The 21,046-nt window shown below is 41.7% G+C and overlaps 1 protein-coding gene across 1 annotated transcript in view; it reads left to right on the top strand.

Annotated features, from left to right (window-relative positions):
• Window positions 1-20,602, top strand: part of PRLR (prolactin receptor) — a 30,679-nt gene extending 10,077 nt beyond the window's left edge. Inside the window, exons 2-9 of the mRNA XM_077281754.1 lie at window positions 2,427-2,540; window positions 3,215-3,347; window positions 8,012-8,181; window positions 13,712-13,881; window positions 14,525-14,666; window positions 14,781-14,880; window positions 16,047-16,116; window positions 17,396-20,602. Coding sequence (XP_077137869.1) covers window positions 2,477-2,540; window positions 3,215-3,347; window positions 8,012-8,181; window positions 13,712-13,881; window positions 14,525-14,666; window positions 14,781-14,880; window positions 16,047-16,116; window positions 17,396-18,391 — 1,845 coding nt within the window. The 5' untranslated portion in view covers window positions 2,427-2,476 and the 3' untranslated portion in view covers window positions 18,392-20,602. The remainder of the gene's footprint in view (window positions 1-2,426; window positions 2,541-3,214; window positions 3,348-8,011; window positions 8,182-13,711; window positions 13,882-14,524; window positions 14,667-14,780; window positions 14,881-16,046; window positions 16,117-17,395) is intronic.
• Window positions 20,603-21,046: the final 444 nt, after the last annotated feature.

Genomic DNA, 21,046 nt, shown 5'->3' on the forward strand with positions numbered 1-21,046 from the left:
TGACCTCATGATTCTCATTTGGTCTGACATGCACTGTGAGGTCTTATATAGACAGGTGTGCGCCTTTACAAATCAAGTCCCATCAGTGTAATTACACACAGCTGGACTCCAGTGAAGGAGTAGAACCATCTCAAGGAGGATCACAAGGAAATGGACAGATATGACTTACATATGAGTGTCTGAGCAACGGGTCTGAATACTTATGACCATGGGATAGTTCAGTTTTTCTTTTTTAATAAATTTGCAAAAATTTCTACATTTCTGTTTTTTTTTCAGTCAAGATGGGGTGCAGAGTGTACACTAATGAGAAAAAATGAACTTTTTTTGAATTTAGCAAATAGCTGCAATGAAACAAAGTTATGTTAAAGGGAACCTGGCACGTGAACACCACGAAAATCAACTCTCAAAAACAATGTCAGGATTGCTGCTGTTTTCTATGTCCCAAAAATAAAATAGTTAAACAATTTACTCCCACAACAGTTCTGGTGAAAAAAAAAAAAAAGCTGCACAATCCCCTACATGGCAGCAGATTGTCAGTGCAAAGATTCTGCAGAGAGGAAAAGTTACAAAGAAATCTCCGTCAAAAAGTAGCAAATCTGATGGCATCCTGAGGGTTAATGATTGCGCCATGTTTGTGTCCTGATTCCCGGGGTGCTATCCCCCGTGTTTCTGGTTGGGATTAGGGCAGGTATTTTTATAGGACACGGTCGTGTTACTGGAGAACATTCCGGGTCCTCGGGAGGACGCCATCTGCATATTTTACCTTGTGCTGTCCTAGAAATGACAGATTCTTTTCTTTTGTTTACTTTTTTTTTTTTTGGGGGGGGGTGGAGTTTCCAGAACCAAATGTTTCTTTTTAAAAGAACAGAAAGCGTATAGGGGATATATTGTGTTTTTATACATTGGACGAATGAGACTGAACATTCCTGGAGGCAGAGTCTTCAAGTGTCCCTGTCCTTTCATAAGAATAAGCTGTCATATATAATACACCGCACATAGACATGAGGGATTCCTGCTCTCCTTTCTCTATGTAGCACATACACTACTGAGCGGTGTATCTGTAAATCCAGCTTTGGGGTAAAATAAACCTTTACCACAAAAAACATGAACATGGTCATGATACAGTATTTCTTGGAAGTATAGCTGTGAATGCAGCAATTTTGTGAGATAAAAGACTTACTAGAAAGCAGCAGCATTGGATACATTATACAGCAGTACTGAGCTGTGTAGCTGTAAATCCAGCTCCAGGGTGAAATAAACCTCTACCAGAAAGCAGCATGAACATGGTCATGATACAGCATTTTTGGGAAGTATAGCTGTGAATGGAGCAACTTGGTGAGATAAACCACTTACTAGAAAAGCAGCAGTATGGGAGTCATTTTACAGCAGGACTGAGCGGTGTAGCTGTAAATACAGCTCTGCGGTGAAACCTTTACCAGAAAGCAGCATAAACATGGTCATGATACATAATTTCTGAGCAGTATAGCTGTGAATGCAGCAACTTAGTGAGATAAACCACTTACTAGAAAAGCAGCAGTATGGGAGTCATTATACAGCAGTACTGAGCGGTATATCTGTAAATCCAGCTCTGGGCTGAAATAAACCTTTACCAGAAAGCAGCATGAACATGGTCATGATACAGCATTTCTGGGAAGTATAGCTGTGAATTCAGCATCTTAGTGAGATAAACCACTTACTAGAAAGCAGCAGCATGAAGGTCATGATACAGCAGTTCTGAACAGTGTAACTGTGAATGCAGCACCTTGGTGAAATAAAATACTAGAAAAGAGCAGCAGCATGGGATCCATTACAGAAGTCCTGATCAATGTAGCTGTGAATCCAGTATTATAAAGATACTTACTATAGAACAGCAGCACGAGTCTATGCCTGGACCTCTTTCTCACTCTGCCCCGCCCCTATCCAGAGACTTTAATAGATAGCTGTAATCTGATCTCTGTCAGCTCACAGTTCATCTTGTTTTGACCAAGATGGATTTTAGCTGTTTTGCAGAGTGAATTAGGAAGAGATTAGAAGTGGCTCATAAGTGGAGAGGAAAAAAAAAATCAGATTTCTCTGATATGTGATGGGAATTGGATGGGGCAGTGGCACTTCATGTCAGACTACTGACTACACTACAGAGTATCCCACATGGGTAAAATACATCCATGGAATCAGTTTCTGCTCGAGTGTTCCCATAGGGGGCGTACAGGTAGCAGAAAACCCTCTTTTGGGTGTTTTTAAGTTATTGCCACAAGAGGTCACTGTTTCCAAGTATTATATGTTGTCATAGTAGACATTGGTAGCAGCAGTGACATCTGTAGGTGGAGTAAGGTATTACACCTGAATTTACTGTTTAATCTGGCGCATAGCCTTGAAAAGTTTTTTTTTCTTGTCTTTAACATATTTCCATGATGTTTCTCTTTTAGCGAATCATTAATCGTCCAATTTTGAACAAGGCTTAAAACCGGCTGCCAAAATGCTGCAGGAGGCGGTCTGTACGCTGTTGGTCCCACTTTTAATTATGGCAACCGTTTTGAATGGTAAGTACTTTTCAGAAATAGAAAAATAAAAAATGTCGAAAAACGCTTATCTTTTTTTAACCCTTTAAAAACCTAGATTTTTTTTTCATGGTATGAATGTGTAGGTTTTTGTTTTGTTATTTAATGTTTTTGTACTTTTTATCTTTTCAGTTAACTTTATTTATCTTTTCACTACGATTGCACGGAATATGTTTTCCCATATAATTATGAACTTTTTTTTCCAAACATGAATTTTAATAAAATTTTAAAGAGTTTGTCCAGTTTACTCATTAAAGGGATTGTATAACTACACCTAACTTTTCCCTGGAAGCTTAGGTAGGCATGTAAAAAAATAAATAAATAAAATAAAAAAAAAGTCTTCACTTGCCCTCCCCAGGTCCGTTGGAGTCTACAGCGTTGCAGTCAGTCGCTGAGCTCAGCAACTGTATTGGCAGAGGTACTGAGCTCAGTGATTGAGTGATTGGCTGCAGTGTGGTTTACATTATGTCACCGCTGCAGCCCATCAACAGAGATCAGGGACAGCTGTGGAGACATAGCACTGGACCTGGGGAGGGCAAGTAAGCCCACTGGGAAAATGCAAGCGAGCAATCTCCAATAGTGAGACGTCCAGAATCTAAATTGTAACATCAAGAAGTGTTGTGGAAAATGACTTGATTTCACCATATTCCTTACAGCGCACTCACCACCCGGAGAACCAAGTGTCAGCCACTGCCGATCCTACGAGAAGGAAACCTTTTCCTGTTGGTGGAAACCTGGGTCTGATAGTGGACTCCAGACCAAATACACCCTGCTCTACTGGACGGAAAAGTAAGACGGATCCGCAGTTACAGCTTCTATAGTCCATCTATCGGGGGCAGTATTATAGTAGTTATATTCTTGTACATAGGGGCAGTATTATAGTAGTTATATTCTTGTACATAGGAGCAGTATTATAGTAGTTATATTCTTGTACATAGGAGCAGTATTATAGTAGTTATATTCTTGTACATAGGGGCAGTATTATAGTAGTTATATTCCTGTACATAGGGGCAGTATTATAGTAGTTATATTCTTGTACATAGGGGCAGTATTATAGTAGTTATATTCCTGTACATAGGAGCAGTATTATAGTAGTTATATTCTTGTACATAGGGGCAGTATTATAGTAGTTATATTCTCGTACATAGGAACAGTATTATAGTAGTTATATTCTTGTACATAGGGGGGCAGTATTATAGTAGTTATATTCTTGTACGTAGGAGCAGTATTATAGTAGTTATATTCTGGTATATAGGGGCAGTATTATAGTAGTTATATTCTTGTACATAGGGGGGCAGTATTATAGTAGTTATATTCTTGTACATAGGAGCAGTATTATAGTAGTTATATTCTTGTACATAGAGGCAGTATTATAGTAGTTATATTCTTGTACATAGGAGCAGTATTATAGTAGTTATATTCTTGTACATAGGAGCAGTATTATAGTAGTTATATTCTTGTACATGGGGCAGTATTATAGTAGTTATATTCTTGTACATAGGAGCAGTATTATAGTAGTTATATTCTTGTACATGGGGCAGTATTATAGTAGTTATATTCTTGTACATACGAGCAGTATTATAGTAGTTATATTCTTGTACATAGGAGCAGTATTATAGTAGTTATATTCTTGTACATAGGAGCAGTATTATAGTAGTTATATTCTAGTACATCGGAGCAGTATTATAGTAGTTATATTCTTGTACATAGGGGCAGTATTATAGTAGTTATATTCTTGTACATAGGGGCAGTATTATAGTAGTTATATTCTTGTACATAGGGGGCAGTATTATAGTAGTTATATTCTTGTACATAGGGGGCAGTATTATAGTAGTTATATTCTTGTACATGGGGCAGTATTATAGTAGTTATATTCTTGTACATGGGGCAGTATTATAGTAGTTATATTCTTGTACATAGGAGCAGTATTATAGTAGTTATATTCTTGTACATAGGAGCAGTATTATAGTAGTTATATTCTTGTACATAGGAGCAGTATTATAGTAGTTATATTCTTGTACATCGGAGCAGTATTATAGTAGTTATATTCTTGTACATAGGAGCAGCATTATAGTAGTTATATTCTTGTACATAGGCGCAGTATTATAGTAGTTATATTCTTGTACATAGGGGCAGTATTATAGTAGTTATATTCTTGTACATAGGGAGCAGTATTATAGTAGTTATATTCTTGTACATGGGGCAGTATTATAGTAGTTATATTCTTGTACATAGGAGCAGTATTATAGTAGTTATATTCTTGTACATGGGGCAGTATTATAGTAGTTATATTCTTGTACATAGGGGCAGTATTATAGTAGTTATATTATTGTACATAGGAGCAGTATTATAGTAGTTATATTCTTCTACATGGGGCAGTATTATAGTAGTTATGTTCTTGTACATGGGGCAGTATTATAGTAGTTATATTCTTGTACATGGGGCAGTATTATAGTAGTTATATTCTTGTACATAGGAGCAGTATTATAGTAGTTATATTCTTGTACATGGGGCAGTATTATAGTAGTTATATTCTTGTACATAGGAGCAGTATTATAGTAGTTATATTCTTGTACATGGGGCAGTATTATAGTAGTTATATTCTTGTACATAGGGGCAGTATTATAGTAGTTATATTCTTGTACATGGGGCAGTATTCTAGTAGTTATATTCTTGTACATAGGGGCAGTATTATAGTAGTTATATTCTTGTACATGGGGCAGTATTATAGTAGTTATATTCTTGTACATAGGAACAGTATTATAGTAGTTATATTGTACATAGGAGCAGTATTATAGTAGTTATATTCTTGTACATAGGAGCAGTATTATAGTAGTTATATTCTTGTACATAGGAGCAGTATTATAGTAGTTATATTCTTGTACATGGGGCAGTATTATAGTAGTTATATTCTTGTACATAGGGGCAGTATTATAGTAGTTATATTATTGTACATAGGAGCAGTATTATAGTAGTTATATTCTTGTACATAGGAGCAGTATTATAGTAGTTATATTCTTGTACATGGGGCAGTATTATAGTAGTTATATTCTTGTACATAGGGGCAGTATTATAGTAGTTATATTATTGTACATAGGAGCAGTATTATAGTAGTTATATTCTTGTACATAGGGGCAGTATTATAGTAGTTATATTCTTGTACATGGGGCAGTATTATAGTAGTTATATTCTTGTACATGGGGCAGTATTATAGTAGTTATATTCTTGTACATGGGGCAGTATTATAGTAGTTATATTCTTGTATATAGGGGCAGTATTATAGTAGTTATAATATTTTACATAGGAGCAGTATTATAGTAGTTATATTCTTGTACATAGGGGGCAGTATTATAGTAGTTATATTCTTGTACATGGGGCAGTATTATAGTAGTTATATTCTTGTACATAGGGGCAGTATTAGAGTACTTATATTCTTGTACATAGAGGCAGTATTATAGTAGTTATATTCTTGTACATAGGGGCAGTATTATAGTAGTTATATTCTTGTACATAGGGGCAGTAATATAGTAGTTATATTCTTGTACGTAGGAGCAGTAGTATAGTAGTTATATTTTTGTACATAGGGGCAGTAATATAGTAGTTATATTCTTGTACATGGGGGCAGTATTATAGTAGTTATATTCTTGTGCATTGGGGCAGTATTAGAGTAGTTATATTCTTGTACATAGGAGCAGTATTATAGTAGTTATACAGTTGTGCTCAAAAATTTACATACCCCGGCAGAATTTTTGCTTTCTTGGCTCTTTTTTCAGAGAATATGAATGATAACACCAAAACGTTTTCTCCACTCATGGCTAGTGGTTGGGTGAAGCCATTTATTGTTTCCTCTTTTTAAATCATAATGACAACCCAAAACATCCAAATGACCCTGATCAAAAGGTCACATACCCTGGTGATTTTGGCCTGGTAACATGCACAGAAGTTGACACAAATGGGTGTGAATGGCAATTAAATGTAACATCCTCACCTGTGACCTGTTTGCTTGTAATCAGTGTGTGTGCATAAAAGCAGAGTGAGTTTCTGGGATCCAGACAGACTCTTGCATCTTTCATCCAGCCACTAATGTTTCTGGATTGTGAGTCATGGGGAAAGCAAAAGAATTGTCAACGGATCTACAGGGAAAGGTAGTTGAACTGTATAAAACAGGAAAGGGATACAAAAAGATATCCAAGGAATTGATAATGCCAGTCAGCAGCGTTCAAACTGTGATTAACAAATGGAAAATCAGGGGCTCTGTAAAAACAAAACTACTGTCAGGTAGACCAACAAAAATGTCGTCCACAACTGCCAGGAAAATTGTTCGGGATGCAATGAAAACCCCACAAATAACATCAGCTGAAATACAGGACTCTCTGAAAACTAGCAGTGTGGCTGTTTCAAGATGCACAATAAGGAGGAACTTGAAGAAAAATGGGCTGCATGGTCGAGTCGCCAGAAGAAAGCCATTACTGCGCAAATGCCACAAAGTATCTCACCTACAATACGCAAAACAGCACAGAGACAAGCCTCAAAACTTCTGGAACAAGGTAATTTGTTGTGATGAGACCAAAATTGAACTTTTTGGCCACAACCATAAACGTTACATTTGGAGAGAGGTCAACAAGGCCTGTGATGAAAGGAACACCATTCCTACTGTAAAGCACAGAGGTGGATTGCTGATGTTTTAGGGATGTGTGAGCTACAAAGGCGCAGGAAACTTGGTCAAAGATAAAGGAAAGATGAATGCTGCACGTTATTAGCAAATATTGGAGGCAAATTTGCAATCATCACCCCGGAAACTGCGCATGGGACGTACTTGACATCACAACGATCCAAAACACAAGGCCAAGTCGACCTGTCATTGGCTACAGCAAAATAAAGTGAAGGTTCTGGAGTGGCCATCTCAGTCTCCTGACCTCAATATCATTGAGCCACTCTGGGGAGATCTCTAGCGTGCAGTTCAAACTAGACAGCCCAGGAAATTACAGGAACTGGAGGCTTTTTGCCAAGAAGAGTGGGCAGCTTTACCATCTGAGAAAATAAAGAACCTCATCCACAACTACCACAAAAGACTTCAAGCTGTCATTGATGTTAGAGGGGGCAATACACGGGATTAAGAAATGGGGTATGTGAACTTTTGATCGGGGTCATTTGGATGTTTTGGGTTGTCATTATGATGTAAAAAGAGAAAACACAGTAGTCTGACAATAAATGGCTTCACCCAACCACTAACCATGAGTCGAGAAAAACTTTTGGTGTTATCATTCATATTCTCTGAAAAAAAAAAATGCAAAGAAAGCAAAAATTCTGCTGAGGTATGTAAATTTTTGAGCACAACTGTATTCTTGTACATAGGGGGCAGTATTATAGTAGTTACATTCTGTTGAAGTTTTTGTGTTTTGCTTGTGGCTCAGCTATTAACATGTAATTTTGGTTTTATATTTACTATTCAGAAATAAAACACAGGTTGAGTGTCCAGATTATCAAACTTCAGGGCCAAACTCCTGCTACTTCAGTAAAGCGCATTCCTCCATCTGGATGTATTACTTTGTTGTTGTGAATGCCTCCAACGCTCTTGGATGGAACGTGTCTAAAGTATTTGACTTTGAAATAGTTGACATAGGTAAGAGATCTATTATCTATCTATTTATCTATATATCTATTATCTATCTATTCTCTATCTGTTATCTATCTATCTATCTATCTATCGATCTATTATCTATCTATCTCGTATGTACTTGTAGCGTATGCTCTTTACGGAGCCTGTCTCTTTCCCTGTACGGATATTACAGCTGTCCTTGAGCCGTCATCTTGTATCTATACGCCCTTTAAATAGGCCAGAGCTTAGCCGCTGAGCTGCACAATCCTATATAGCGTGTGTATACTTATACTGTGGATTCTATAAATACGTCCCTGTTATATTTATCTCCATTTTTAGAATGACTTTACCAGCAGTTGTAAATCTTGAGTAGGGCACCCTCGGATCTGTACATATTTGGCTTAGAGAACAATCTTTTCAGAAAATAAATGCTAGAATTGTTAATCTGAAACATACACTATTTATCTGGGGGTTATGTAACTGAACAAATGATCACCGGTGATCTGCTGGATCAGCCTAAAGAAAATCTGACACTAATTCAAAGGTGGCCAGGTTTGGTCTTATTTTGTTCTCGCCGCTCCTCTGAGTATTTTGTTTTTTGTTTCTCTTAAATCGGCTTTATGGTTTTAGAGATATTGGCTTTTTTTTTATTTATTGCAAATTTTTCCTGATCTTTACCAAGGGGTGTGGCTCATATGGTAATTATGCAGAGCAGCCTAAAGACACGCCCCAGAGGATCCTGTAGGCAACTATATAAAAAAGGCCATATCTCTGGAATCGTATTGCAGATTTTTTTTTTTTGTAAACTGAATTCTCAGGGGAGCGGCAGGAGTAAAATAAGAGCAAAAACATCACTTTTGACACAGTGGCAGGTCAATTTTTTTTAAAGGAGTTTTCCACATTTACAAAAGTGGATCTCATCTAATCAGATAGTAGTATAAAAATCAAATAGAGATATTACCAGCACTGCTACTGTGTCTGTGTTTTGGCTGCGGGGGTGATGTCATGACTACAGTGCTCGTCAACAACACCAGAGCCGCTGGGCTGTTTGTTGTAGTTATGACATGACTTCTGCAGCGAAAACGTAGACATCAAGGAGGAGCTTGAGGTGGAAAAAGGAAGGGTGAATACTATCTCTATTTGTCTTGTTACTATTATCTGATTGGTTGGGGTCCACTTATCTGAAAGTGTTAAATCCCTTTAATTCTAAAGGAAACATGGGTTGGCGGCAGGGCCGTATTTGCCACTAGGCACTCGAGGGCACGTGCCTAGGGCGGGGACGATGCGGGGGGCGGCACCTGACCAAGTGAGCAAGGTTTTTTTTTTTTGCTTGTTTTTTTTTCACCTCCCGACCGCCCCAACCTACGCCCCCTCTCCCCCCCCCCCCCCCGGGCCCAGCCTCCCACCCACCCTCCAACCGCTGCCCCCCCGCCTCCCCCCGCCCTCCTTGAAGACGATACTCACCCTGCTCCAGCGATGCCTGGTCTCAGCTTCTGTAGCGCATCCTGAGTGAGCGGTCACGTGGTACCGCTCATTAAGGCTCATGAATATGCGCTTATTCATAAGCCTTAATGAGCGGTATCACGTGATCGCTCACGCAGGAAGGTGCTGCACCTGTGCGCCGGGAGTCGGGACAGAGCCAGAGGGATGTCGGCGCGCCCGCTCGGTGTGGGACAGCTGACAGGTGAGTATGAGGGACAGAGGACAGGGGGATGAAGGTGGACGGTAAGCCGCCCGCGCCATGCAAGATGGGAGAAGGAGCGGGGAGCGGAGGGGGGTGGTGGAGTGATGAGCCATGCATAGGGGGGGTGGAGTGATGAGCCATGCACACGGGGGGGGTGGAGTGATGAGCCATTCATACGGGGGGGGGGTGGAGAGATGAGCCATGCATACGGGGGGGTGGAGAGATGAGCCATGCATAGGGGGGAATATGAGTCATGCATACAAGAGGTGGGGGGATATGAGCCATGTATACAGGAGGGCAGGGGGGGTTAGAGCCATGCATACAGGGGGGGAATTATGAGCCATGCATACAGGAGGTGGGGGGGAATTATGAGCCATGCATGGGGGGATATGAGCCATGCATACGCGGGGGGATATGAGCCATGCATATGGGATAGGAGGAAGATGAGCCATGCATACAAGATGGGAGGGGGGCATTATACACTATTGAGCATCATGTGGGGTCATTATACAGTATGGAGCATCATGTGTGGCCATTATACAGTATTGAGCATCATGTGGGGCCATTATACAGTATTGCACATCATGTGTGGTCATTATACAGTATGGAGCATCATGTGTGGCCATTATACAGTATGGAGCATCATGTGTGGTCATTATACAGTATGGAGCATCATGTGTGGTCATTATACAGTATGGAGCACTGTGTGGTCATTATACAGTATGGAGCATCATGTGCGGTCATTATACAGTATGGAGCATCATGTGTGGCCATTATACAGTATGGAGCATCATGTGTGGTCATTATACAGTATGGAGCATCATGTGTGGCCATTATACAGTATGGAGCATCATGTGTGGCCATTATACAGTATGGAGCATCGTGTGTGGCCATTATACAGTATTGAGCATCATGTGGGGCCATTATACAGTATTGAGCATCATGTGTGGCAATTATACAGTATGGAGCATCATGTGTGGCCAGGGCCGTATTTAGAGTTTCTGCTGCCCTAGGCACTTTTAGTGCTGCCTCCCCCATTGGTGAGTATGACACTATCGGCAGTGACTTTTGGCAAGAATCGTTGTTGTGAAAATAGCTTTTTGCAGCAGATCGGGCAGTTTTTTCGCATCTGCCGCGTAACGGATCACTTACGGCAACACTGCGTTCGGCCTCATTCATTCCCTATGGGATTTGCAGCACTTGCTGTGATCTGGCAAATGCGGTACCATACCTCCCAACTCTTGAAGGGAAAGAGGTATAAAGGTTGCGGCGCACGTAGTGCGCCTCGGGAAATTTTAGGCCACGCCTCTGACCACAACCATTTCACAACTAGTCACACCCATATCCAAGTCCCAACCACACCCATTTAGCACTGCTGATCACACTGTTTCATATACAATAATTATAACCAAAAAAAGATATGGCCACACAATGCTCCATACTGTATAATGGCCACACATGATGCTCCATACTGTATAATGGCCACACACGATGCTCCATACTGTATAATTGCCACACATGATGCTCAATACTGTATAATGGCCCCACATGATTCTCAATACTGTATAATTGCCACACATGATGCTCAATACTGTATAATGGCCACACACGATGCTCCATACTTTATAATGGCCACACAGTGCTCCATACTGTATAATGGCCACAGTGCTCCATACTGTATAATGGCCACACATGATGCTCCATACTGTATAATGGCCACACATGATGCTCCATACTGTATAATGGCCACAGTGCTCCATACTGTATAATGGCCACACATGATGCTCCATACTGTATAATGGCCACACATGATGCTCCATACTGTATAATGACCACACAGTGCTCCATACTGTATAATGACCACACATGATGCTCCATACTGTATAATGACCACACATGATGCTCCATACTGTATAATGGCCACACAGTGCTCCATACTGTATAATAACTCCACATGATGTTCAATACTGTATAATGGCCACACATGATGCTCCATACTGTATAATGGCCACACATGATGCTCCATACTGTATAATGGCCACACATGATGCTCCATACTGGATAATGACCCCACATGATGTTCAATACTGTATAATGACCCCACATGATGCTCAATAGTGTATAATGCCCCCCTCCCATCTTGTATGCATGGCTCATCTTCCTCCCATCCCATATGCATGGCTCATATCCCCCCGCGTATGCATGGCTCATAATTCCCCCCCCCCCCCCCTGTATGCATGGCTCATATCCCCCTATGCATGGCTCATAATTCCCCCCCCCACCTCCTGTATGCATGGCTCATAATCCCCCCCCCTGTATGCATGGCTCTAACCCCCCCGCCCTCCTGTATACATGGCTCATATCCCCCCCCACCTCTTGTATGCATGACTCATATTCCCTCCTATGCATGGCTCATCTCTCCACCCCCCGTATGCATGGCTCATCTCTCCACCCCCCCGTATGAATGGCTCATCACTCCACCCCCCACCCCCGTATGAATGGCTCATCACTCCACCCCCCCCCCCCGTATGAATGGCTCATCACTCCACCCCCCCCGTTGCAAGGCTCATCACTCCACCCCCCCCCCCCCCGTATGCATGGCTCATCACTCCACCCCCCTATGCATGGCTCATCCCCTATGCATGGCTCATCACTCCACCACCCCCCTCCGCTCCCCGCTCCTTATCCCATCTTGCATGGCACGGGCGGCTTACCGTCCTCCTTCATCCCCCTGTCCTCTGTCCCTCATACTCACCTGTCAGCTGTCTCACACCGAGCGGGCGCGCCGACATCCCTCCGGCTCTGTCCCGGCGCACAGGCGCAGCACCTTCTTCCTGCGTGAGCGGTCATGTGATAGCGCTCATTAAGGCTCATGAATAAGCGCATATTCATGAGCCTTAATGAGCGGTACCACGTGACCGCTCACTCAGGACGCGATACAGAAGCTGAGACCAGGCATCGCTGGAGCAGGGTGAGTATCGTCTTCAAGGAGGGCGGGGGGAGGCGGGGGGGCGGCGGTCGGAGGGTAGGTGGGAGGCTGGGCCCGGAGGGGGGGGGGGCGTGCGGGGGTTGGGGCGGTCAGGAGGTGAAAAAAAAACAAACAAAAAAAAAAACCTTGCTCAGGTGCCGCCCCCAGCATCGTCCCCGCCCTAGGCACGTGCCCTCGAGTGCCTAGTGGCAAATACGGCCCTGTGTGTGGCCATTATACAGTATTGAGCATCATGTGGGGTCATTATACAGTATGGAGCATCATGTGTGGCCATTATACAGTATGGAGCACTGTGTGGCCATATCTTTTTTTGGTTATAATTATTGTATATGAAACAGTGTGATCAGCAGTGCTAAATGGGTGTGGTTGGGACTTGGATATGGGTGTGACTAGTTGTGAAATGGTTGTGGTCAGAGGCTTGGCCTAAAATTTGCCGAGGCGCCGCAACCTTTATACCTCTTTCCCTTCCAGAGTTGGGAGGTATGGTACCGCATTTGCCAGATCACAGCAAGTGCCGCAAATCCCATAGGGAATGAATGAGGCCGAACGCAGTGTTGCCGTAAGTGATCCGTTACACGACAGATGCGAAAAAACTGCCCGATCTGCTGCAAAAGGCTATTTTCACAACAGCGATTCTTGCCAAAAGTCACTGCCGATAGTGTCATACTCACCAATGGGGGGAGGCGGCACTAAAAGTGCCTAGGGCAGCAGAAACTCTAAATACGGCCCTGGTTGGCGGCCTTTTACAGATAAGGCACTTACACCCGAAAGTTTCACGTTGAATTTAAAAAGTAAAAATACAAAGTGAAAAATTCTATAACAAATTATACAAAAATAAAAAAACCATTGTGAAAAAATAATCTTTGTTTCTTTGATTTTAGTGCAACCCTACCCCCCGAAAAACTTGTCCTTCTACTACGAGGGTAACGAGTCCAGCGTGCCTTTTCTGATGGTAAAATGGAACCCACCAGAGATGGCCGATATCAAAATGGGATGGATGACGATAGAGTATGAAGTGCGCTTTCGAGAGGAGAAAAAGCAGACTTGGGAGGTAAGGAAGGGCTCGCAAACATCTAGCAAAGGTCTTCTGAACCTGGAAATCTTGGGGGCTCGTCCCGGATGGATTTAGCTAACATCTAGCAAAGGTCTTCTGAACCTGGAAATCTTGAAGGCTCGTCCCGGATAGATTTAGCTAACATCTAACAAAGGTCTTCTGAACCTGGAAATCTTGGGGGCTCATCCTGGATGGATTTAGCTAACATCTATCGAAGGTCTTCTGAACCTGGAAATCTTGGGGGTCGTCCCGGATGGATTTAGCTAACATCTATCGAAGGTCTTCTGAACCTGGAAATCTTGGGGGCTCCTCCTGGATGGATTTAGCTAACATCTCACAAAGGTCTTCTGAACCTGGAGATCTTGGAGGCTCGTCCCGGATGGATTCAGCTAACATCTAACAAAGGTCTACTGAACCTGGAAATCTTGAAGGCTCGTCCCGGATAGATTTAGCTAACATCTAACAAAGGTCTTCTGAACCTGGAAATCTTGGGGGCTCGTTCTGGATTGATGTAGCCAAAATCTGACAGTCACTGTCTTGTTTTCTGCTTCCACCGGTGGAATCAACTTTTTACATTTTTGAATTTAGAACATTCTAGAACTGTAAATATGATCTGGTTATTATTATTCTCCCATTTTAGGAACATCGTGTCGAACAACAAACCAAGTTGAAGGTATTTAGCCTAACCCCAGGAAAAAACTACATCGTCCAAGTGCGGTGCAAAGCCGATACCGGGAAATGGAGCGAATGGGGCGAGGAGGGATATGTTGAGATCCCTGCAGGTATAACTGGACCGTGTGTTATGGTATCCGACCATCAGACTGTAGAGTTTTGTGACTTAGTCCTACACAATCCGTACAAATATTGACCCATAAATGACATTATATCTCCGCCAGTCACAAAGAAGCAAGATCTAACGCTCTGGGTGTCGGTAGCGGTGTTGGCCGTCATCATCTGCTTGATTATGATCTGGACAATGACATTGAAAAGATGCAAGTAAGTAGCAGCTACCAATGTACGAACTGCCAAACACCATGAAATTAGAATCTGTGCCCACAATATCCCTAGAGGAAGATATAACGTTCCTCCCTAACCACTGACCACCAGGGATATAAATCCAAACTCGAAAAGTATTCTCTATATCAACTGAACAAACCGCCAGACACCATGAAATTAAAATCTGTGTCCACAATATCCCTAGAGGAAGCGTTAACATTCCTCCCTAACCACTGACCACCAGGAAAAATATCCAAACTCTCTACTGAATCTCAGAGAAAGGTATTCCCTATGTCCGCTGAACAAACCGCTGGACACCATGAAAAAAGAATCTGTGCCCACAATATCCTAGAGGAATCTTTAACTTTCCTCCAGTTCCTCCCTAACCACTGACCTCCAGGGAATATACCTAAATTCTATCCTGATTTACAGACTAGATGTTGGGGTATATCATCCCACTAGACACCAAGGAATATTGTATATCTTTACTGGCTTTTTCTAACAACTAGAAACCAAAGTAATTCCGTTAACTCCTGGACACCAGGGCATATAACCAAACCTTATTACTTTGAGCATCGAGAAATGTTTTTGGCATTTCAATCAAATGATAAAGTATATTACCCTTACTTCCCTGCCTACCCTCTAGACACCAAGAAATATTATATGTCTCCACCGTCCTCTCTGCCCACTAGCATCACAGGACATTACTTTCCCTCCCACCGGACAGCAGGGAATATAACTACCGTAATTTATTTTCCTTCTCAACTTGGTGTCAAAAAATATTACCACCACCATCTAGACAGCAGGGAATATTATTTACCCCATGTTCCTTAGTGCCAACTGGAAACCACAGAATAGTACTTCCCACTAGTTAACAGGACACCAAGAATTATTATCCTCACTGGCCACCAGGGAATATAATCTAATCCATATTTTAATCATTCAACTCGGTGTATTGTGTCACCAGGGGAAAATTACACAAATTAAGTGAATATAAGAATACCTAACCCCACATCCCTCACTATCCACTTAAAACCACCAAAATGGTTCCCACTAGACACCAGGGAAAATAATATTTAGAATGATATTCGATATAGGTTTATGTTAATGCCTTCTTTTTAGCAGTCGTTTATATTTTTTACTATTTTTTTCGTTCTTTGCATTAGTTGGATGTCCTGTATATGTCCTCCTGTTCCTGGGCCAAAAATTATGGGATTTGATACCCAACTACTTAAGGTAAATGTAGCTTTTTTTATTCTATTCTATATATGTGTTTCAGTCACTTTTTGGCATTGTCATGGTGATAGAGCGAGGGAATCTACTTTAGGTTTTGAGATGGGTTTTTAGGTCTCCTGCAGCAGGAATCCAGGCTAGCCACAACTTCTATGATCTGAACATACTTGACTATATGGTCTACTATACAGGGCAGGAATGACCAGTGCCCTTGGTGGACCACCTCCTCGGTGACCTAAAGGACCTTCGACACCTATGGTCCCTGTGCAGTCTAGTTCTTCTGTCCTAGTTCTTCGAATCACACCTTAATCAATTGTCTTAGCTCCATTATTCCCCTTGTGGATGTTTGCCAATCCGATTCAGCCAAGAAAAAGAGGCCAAGAATGGAAGTAACTTTTCTCATTGAACGCTAAGGGAGTCAGAGAGTCATTAGATTAGCTCTCTACTCCCGTAAACGTCTGAAGATCGTCAGGAGGCCACCAAAGCAAAATGTTGTTTTGAGAGGTTGTGTGGTAGTTTGGTAATATGAGTCCAAGAAGTAAGATACTGGCCCCATCAAACTTGTTTCCAAGATGCCACCAATAATCTTGTCCAGCTGCCGGCAGTAAGGTAGTACGACTATTTGGACTGGCTGAGGACCATGAGGTCTTCAGATACATCTATGGTTTGAGTGGTCATAATCTTCAGAAAGCTGTTGGCACAATGCGTGTTTGGTCAACGGCTATTCCTCCCAGCCCAACTTCTCCCATGAGCATGGTCAAATCAACATGCCCAATCCAACACCACCATAAACATTAGACAGCCCTTCCAAAATAGTTAGATCAGCTGTCTACTCCCTTAAACTTTAGTGGAGAGGGTCAGAAGGCCACCAAACCAATATGCTCAAGAGCTTGTGTGGTAGTTTGGTGGTATGAATCCCAGAAGTGAGATGCTGGCCCCACCAAACTTTTTTCCAAGATGCCACCACCAACCTTGTCCAGCTGCTGACACTAAGTAGGGTACTACTATTCGGACTGGCTGTGGACAATGAGATTTTCGGATACATTCATGGTCTAAGAGTGGTCACAGACTTTAGAAAGCTGTTGTCCCATTACTCCCAGCCCAACTTCTCCCATGAGAATAAGAGGATTCGGCATGTTGAAAACAAAATGCCCAGTCCAACCAACATCACCATAAACAAAAGTCTTCCAGCACGTCAAAAATTTGTATACATTTATCTAATTTGTGTGTTTAACTTTTTTAGTTGCTTGACCTTTTAAAACGTTCCTCTTCTCTTTACCAGAGTGGAAAATCTGAAGATTTGCTGGTTGCCCTTGGCTGCCAAGGATTCCCTCCAACTTCGGACTATGAAGACCTTCTGGTGGAATTTTTAGAGGTCGACGACAGCAAAGAGCACCTCATTTCCAGTCCTGAAAGAGAATCTCAGTGCCAACATATGAAAGTTTCCCCTGTGGATACAGATAATGACTCCGGCCGTGGAAGCTGCGATAGCCCCTTCGCTCCCTCTGAAGGAAATAAAGACCAAAGAGTCCCATCACAGGGTTTCGAAAGCATCCAGAATGGTGTCCATGACCATTTGACACCAAAATCTCCTTGGCCCTCAGAAAACAAACCCTTGGATACCACATTTTCAAATATTAATGATAACAAATCTTGCAGTTGGTCTGATGGCAAAGTATCCAGCAACCATTCGCCAAAATCCAATTATCACAATGTCACAGATGTCTGTAAATTGGCGCTTGGGATGATGAACGCCAACATGTCGAAATTTGCAATGCCGACGGAAGACAAGAGACAACCCATGTACTTCCGAACAATTGAGAACATTGATAATAAAAACTCGGATCAACAGAATGACATGGGAGATTTGCATTCCAAGGGCGTTGAGGCCGACATGTTGAACTTGTTACTCAACGAGAAGATGCCCTTCATGGCTTCTCCAGCGATGGACTATGTTGAAGTCCACAAAGTGAACCAAAACAGTGCGCTTGCTTTAATACCAAAACACAAAGAAAATGTGAGAACTGACCAATACTCTATACTGGTTCCAAACCAGGAATATTCAAAGGTGGAAAGGGTGGAGGTTGATAATGCGTTAGTGTTAATGCAAACCCTCGAGCCTCAAGTAAGTGGTGGTGATGTCATGAAGGAATTCATTCAAAAGCCCCAGCAAAGCCAAGCGGAGAAGCTCATGGGCTTCATAAAACCTCTTGTAAATGAAGGTGAAATTAAGAACCTTGGAATGGGTTACATGGACCCATCGAGCTTTTTCCCCTGATCTTGTTGGAGGAGAACCAGACTCTTACACATGGTGGAGATGGCCAAGTTATGGCTTGAGTAATCTTCAGCTCACCAGGAACTTCACACAGTCACTTTATTCCTTTAAGCATCGGTGATGTCATTAGTTTTGGTATGGGCTGAGTTTTTTTATGATGGGCCACCCATACCGGAGGTAGACTGGAGCTAACCATGGAGTTGTCCACTCGTTATTGGACTATCGGGTAATGTTATGGAGTAAGAGAAGTGACCCTCCCGGTCGTGAGATGTACGTCTAGCTGTTACACGGTGTTTTCCTGCTTTGACCATAAGGTTAATCCTATCTCCACTAGTCCAATGCAGAACCAATTGTTTTATGACACTTTGTTTTCGTTTTCTGCCTCTTCGAATGTTGTTTTTTTACCTTTTTGTTTACTACCTTGTACTTTTGTCACTTTATGTTTTGCAATATACACACTCCACACAAAAACCAGATCAGATATACGTTATCAGTCCATGGGCGCCGACACATCTGCATTGTTCACACTGGGGTGGGGAGAATTGTATTTGCTGCCGTAGGATTGGTTGTCCTTTTTTGGGGCAGATAATCCTCCAAAATCTCTCGAACGCCTACAGTCTTGGTTTCTTTGAGAATTTTCTTATTCTCCACGGGGAGAGGAGAATATGCCAGATACTTCATACAGCAGCTTATTTTTCGAGAGAATAAAGGATCGGACATGATGGAATTCAACATGTCCAATCCTTCCTTCTCCTGAAAAGGAGGAATCGGCACACCTCCATACACGTATAGTTGTCGGTCCATTTTATTTTTTAAACTTATCAAACCCAGTGATTTTTGGAGGGAGCGGCCAACTATTTTATGTATACAGCTGACCCGACAGCTGGCAAGGACTGGGCATATTGAATTTCGTAACCTGATCCTTTTTTTTTTTTTTTTTTTTTTTAATCAACCCAGACAGAGGAGTTGGGCGGTGGCTCATTTCCTTCCCCTACTAGAAATACAAGCACACTCGGCCAAACTGAGCATGCATTTGTATGGGGAGGTCAGGGGGGGAAAGAAGGTGTATGGGCACCGTTAGTCTGATAAAAGCTGTTATCTGATTGGTTTTCAGTAACGACTCACGCATATTGTCCTCATTAATTAGCAACTCCCATCTTCCTTAAATGGAGCTTAAAGGGAATGTTCATTTGCAATGACTCTCTCCTGCAGTAAAGCAATGTGTGCCGTGATGGAATGTTCCAGAATGTCAATGATACTCAGGCTCTTACCCGTATTCTATTAAGTGCTCGAAATATATATTTTATTCTTAAACCTTCTTCACCACATGCATTGAAACTACCAGCTAGATGTATTACCAGAATATTTTTATATGTATAATATTAAGAGTAACTTACTTTATTTTCTGTGTCCTACTTGACAGCCAACTCAAGGATGTTTTATATTATTTGGGTTTTTTTTGCATTCTAATGTTAACTTTTAATCTGCATGTTAAAGAGATTTGGAATTTGCTGAACTGCTCTTTCCAGCATGCCATAAATTGTGTACAACTTCTGACACGAGTCGACGTTAAGCAGCAGTGACATCTGTTGGTCGTAAGAAGGTACTGCAGGGATTTGTCAATTTTTATTGATTGTTGCGGTATGTGCAGTATATGTCTAGAAATTTCGGCAGATACAAACAACTTTATCCTTTTCAAACATCAAAGGCCCATTAATGATTTGGGACCATTGCAAAATAATCCACCCTAGTTTCATCTCCTCCCGTTTGTAGGCATGACCTATTTTTAGTATGATGAGGAATAACCGTCAGAGTAATTTATATCTGCCTTCATTGGTTCATGCACTTTATATAAAGTTCTCACATTTATTTTGGACAAATTGGAAAACAAAAATAAGTTTAATTCAGAGTTTTTGATTACTCCCAATAGATATGTTCAACTTGTAGGTATGAAGAGTAATTGTATAGTAAGTTCTATGCAGCAGCGTGAGGCATTTTTGCAGTGTGTCGGCTCGATCTTCCTCTCTCACAGGAGGAAGTCCCAGCACAATCTCAGATTATATTCTATCATCTATAATGATGATGATACTCAGGCTATTCCTGCATTCTTTTACATTTTTTTTCTTAAAGGGATTGTCCAGTTTCCCCCTCCCCCATTATATACATAAACCCTAACAGGACATCCCCCTCTATCTCCCTCTCTCATAGCAGGAAGTCCCAGCACAAACTCAGATTATATTCTATCATCTATAATGATGATGATACTCAGGCTATTCCTGTATTCTTGTACATTTTTTTTCTTAAAGGGAATGTCCAATTTACCCCTCCCCAATTATATACATATGCCCTAACAGGACATCCCCTGCATCTCCCTCTCTCACAGCAGGAAGTCCCAGCACAATCTCAGATTATATTCTATCATCTATACTGATGATGATACTCAGGCTGCACCTGTATTTTTTTTAATTATTTTCTAATGGGTTGTCCAGTTTACCCCCCTCCTTTATACCTATAAACCCTAACTGGACACCCCCCTTTAACCGCTTAATTACACATTTCACAGAGCCTTTTATCAGAGACCCCTTATCACATGAACCTCCAAAAAAAGATGTCTTATAGGTCATCCAACCAATTTCTAATAAGTGCCTGTATGCATGA

The sequence above is a fragment of the Ranitomeya variabilis genome, chromosome 1 (assembly GCF_051348905.1).
Source record: "Ranitomeya variabilis isolate aRanVar5 chromosome 1, aRanVar5.hap1, whole genome shotgun sequence".
Taxonomy (NCBI): Eukaryota; Metazoa; Chordata; class Amphibia; order Anura; family Dendrobatidae; genus Ranitomeya; species Ranitomeya variabilis.